Below are 2,815 nucleotides of genomic sequence, written 5' to 3'. Positions count from 1 at the left end.
ATTCGTTGTACTTAAGTTTTGTGTTTGTATCATCAATTTAACGATTGAAGAGTGATTTCCACTACGAGTAATTTTCGATTCTCTTCGACAATTTACAATTTTTTTGTATATCCATGTAAAATTGCACGAGTGAACTCGATTGTGCCTGCATGTGTTGCAATAAATTGGATGTGAAATTTGTTCTGTAAATCTTCACAAATCGTCAAACATATTCTTTTTCTATTTTTTCATTACGAAATTTCTTGAACAAAAATCTAATGGAGAAAATAGATGTCTGTAAACTTATATGAGTCGAGAATCTAGATTTGTTATGATTCTGTCTACAAATTATATCAATTCAATCTTTTACTTTCTTTGTCAATTACTATTGATTATTTAACAAATTTGTCAATCCATACTCAATAAGTGTAAGCTGTTCGAAATAGACAATTTTTGAAGAATTTGCCAACAAATTTAATCTCTACTTAATCTTAATTTGAATCTTAATCTTCGAAAAGTTCAATGTTTATGAATTTATAAGACGAGTCTAATTTGTGAAATATTGTATATTCTTTGAGATTTTCTTAATATCTCTATTTGTATTATTACATTCGTTGTACTTTTATTTTCGTATTTATATCATCAATTTAACGATTGAAGAGTTATATCCACTAAGAGTAATAATTAGATATATCTCTTCGAGTATTGTTCGCTGATTGCACACACGTGATGCAATAAATTGTATGTGAAATTTGTTCTGTGACTTCATTACCAAATTTATTCAACAAAAATCTAATAGGGAAAATGGATTTATGTTAAATTATATGAGTCGAGAATCTGGATTTGTTATGATTCTATCTACAAATTGTTTGCAATTCAATCTTTTCCTTTCTTTTGTTCAATTACTATTGATTATTTAACAAAATTGTCAATCCATACTCAATAAGTGTAGGCTGTTCGAAATAGACGAATGTTTTGAAGAATTTGCCAACAAATTTAATCTCTACTTAATCTTAATTTGAATCGTTAATCTTCGAAAAGTTCAATGTTTATGAATTTATAAGACGAGTCTAATTTGTGAAATTTTGTATATTCTTTGAGATTTTCTTAATATCTTCCTCTGTATTATTACATTTCCACTAAGAGTAAAATTAAGATAAATCTCATCCAATGTTTTACAGTTTATGGTGTTGCATGTGAAATTTGTTCTGTGATTCTTCAGTAATCAATGAGTGTATTAAATATATGGATTGAAACTCACCAGTTTGCGTTTCCTTATCACCGGCAGTCGTGTTGTAATTTCGCAACTTGAAAAACGGCAGCATCGAGTCGACACGTTCGGTAAAATGAACAGGATCTTCGTAATTCCAAGCTAAAATCAAGTCGTTTTCCTTCCACGCAACTAAAAATTATAAAGAAGTTACATAAAATGTTATGTTCTTCAGTAAAAATTGTATTGAAATCTCGTGATGTTTGGTAAAAAATGTTTGAGTGAAAGAAAGGTTAACAACGTACAGCTGGATATCGACAGAGCGCATTTCTGGTGATCAAAGGGGAATTTCGAGAAATCCATGGGACAGTACACGACCAAAGAGTATCTGCAATCACACAAGAAAATAAAAAACATACACATTTCATTTCACTTACTGCAAATGCAGATCGAAGAAAAGCAAACTGAATTCGGATAGCAAGAAAACAACATTTATCTTAACAACAACAACAAAATAATTTAACTTCTTGAGTAGAATATTTAAAGAAATCTTTAATAAATTGATTTTGTTATGCTTGTCTCTGGAAATTCACTCAAAACGTAGTGAATGTGATCGAGCAAAGTCGAGGGACGTTTAATTAATCTTCTTGTTGGCTTACATAATCGGATAACATTCAGTCCGTCATCGGCGTTTTTGTCCCAAGAACTTGACATATAAACACAGAGGATACGAATCTTCGGATCACATCAACTAAACCATGAGTTTGTTCGTCTTTCCATATTTTTTAGATCAATAACGTTACATAATCATATCTAAATTCTATAACGTTAAGTTTTGTAATCGCTAATTCTGTTGCGATTTCTTAATATTAATTAATATTTGACGATTTGTTACTGTCTTTTAGCCGCAATAAAATATACAAAATGATATTGTAACAAGTTGAAAAGTTTTCGTTTTAAGAATCTGTACTTTTTTCAATTCACTGAAAAAGTCTATTCTTTAAAATTTTGCTCTTATTAAAACTGAAAAATAATAGTTGATATTATTTTAATGTCCATTTTTATATTGAAACTTTTTTGATGATTCTCTGTTTGTGCGTAAGAAAATTTGCAGATCTTTGCGTCTTACAAAGTTTATTAAAATTCAATTGAAACAATTATATTTATAGTTTTTACGTGTTATTTATGTGCTTCGGTTTAATTTAATTGCAATAGTATTGGATGATTTTACAATAATATTGCCAAATTTTTCATGCTATTTTTGGTGGGGTTTATTTGAGTTTTCATGTTTTGTTTTAAGAACAAGATGCAAAAATATACAAAGATTTTTGTTCAAACGATTAGAATTGTCTGATTGTGGTGGATTTTTGTAGTGTTTGTGCAGATTTATTAAAATTAGAAACAATTTTTTCTTTGTTTCAATGTAAGAATAGTTATAGATTCTTACAATTTACTGATTTTTTCAAAGTTCGCTCTTTTGTAAACACAAAAATACTGGGAGATTTTCGAAATTTTCTTTTCTAATTGAACTTGTCTTATTCTGGTCCACTTTTGTGGTGATTTAGAGACAAATTGTGTATATAAAAGGTAACAAAAATTTGATGATTTGTTATTGTCTTTTAGTCG

At 28.6% G+C, this 2,815-nt stretch overlaps 1 protein-coding gene across 1 annotated transcript; it reads right to left on the bottom strand.

Annotated features, from left to right (window-relative positions):
* Positions 1-1,154: 1,154 nt before the first annotated feature.
* Positions 1,155-1,619, bottom strand: LOC108557341 (glutamate-gated chloride channel-like). The gene is made up of 2 exons (XM_017913826.1): positions 1,495-1,619; positions 1,155-1,381 (listed from the first exon to the last, which is right to left on the bottom strand). Exons 1-2 carry the CDS (start codon positions 1,610-1,612, stop codon positions 1,155-1,157), a joined length of 345 nt encoding a protein of 114 aa, XP_017769315.1. The 5' UTR covers positions 1,613-1,619.
* Between the last annotated feature and the right edge of the window lie 1,196 nt (positions 1,620-2,815).

Source organism: Nicrophorus vespilloides, unplaced genomic scaffold (assembly GCF_001412225.1).
Source record: "Nicrophorus vespilloides isolate i.1.1-1 unplaced genomic scaffold, Nicve_v1.0, whole genome shotgun sequence".
Lineage (NCBI taxonomy): Eukaryota > Metazoa > Arthropoda > Insecta > Coleoptera > Silphidae > Nicrophorus > Nicrophorus vespilloides.
This window is presented reverse-complemented; position numbering and strand designations above follow the sequence as displayed.

Bases quoted from the DNA above. Each gene is read 5' to 3' on its own strand.
- LOC108557341 (XM_017913826.1), bottom strand. From the start codon at position 1,612: ATGTGTATGTTTTTTATTTTCTTGTGTGATTGCAGATACTCTTTGGTC. The intron at 1,382-1,494 runs GTACGTTGTTAA...TATAATTTTTAG, and splicing joins CGCTCTGTCGATATCCAGCT to TTGCGTGGAAGGAAAACGAC.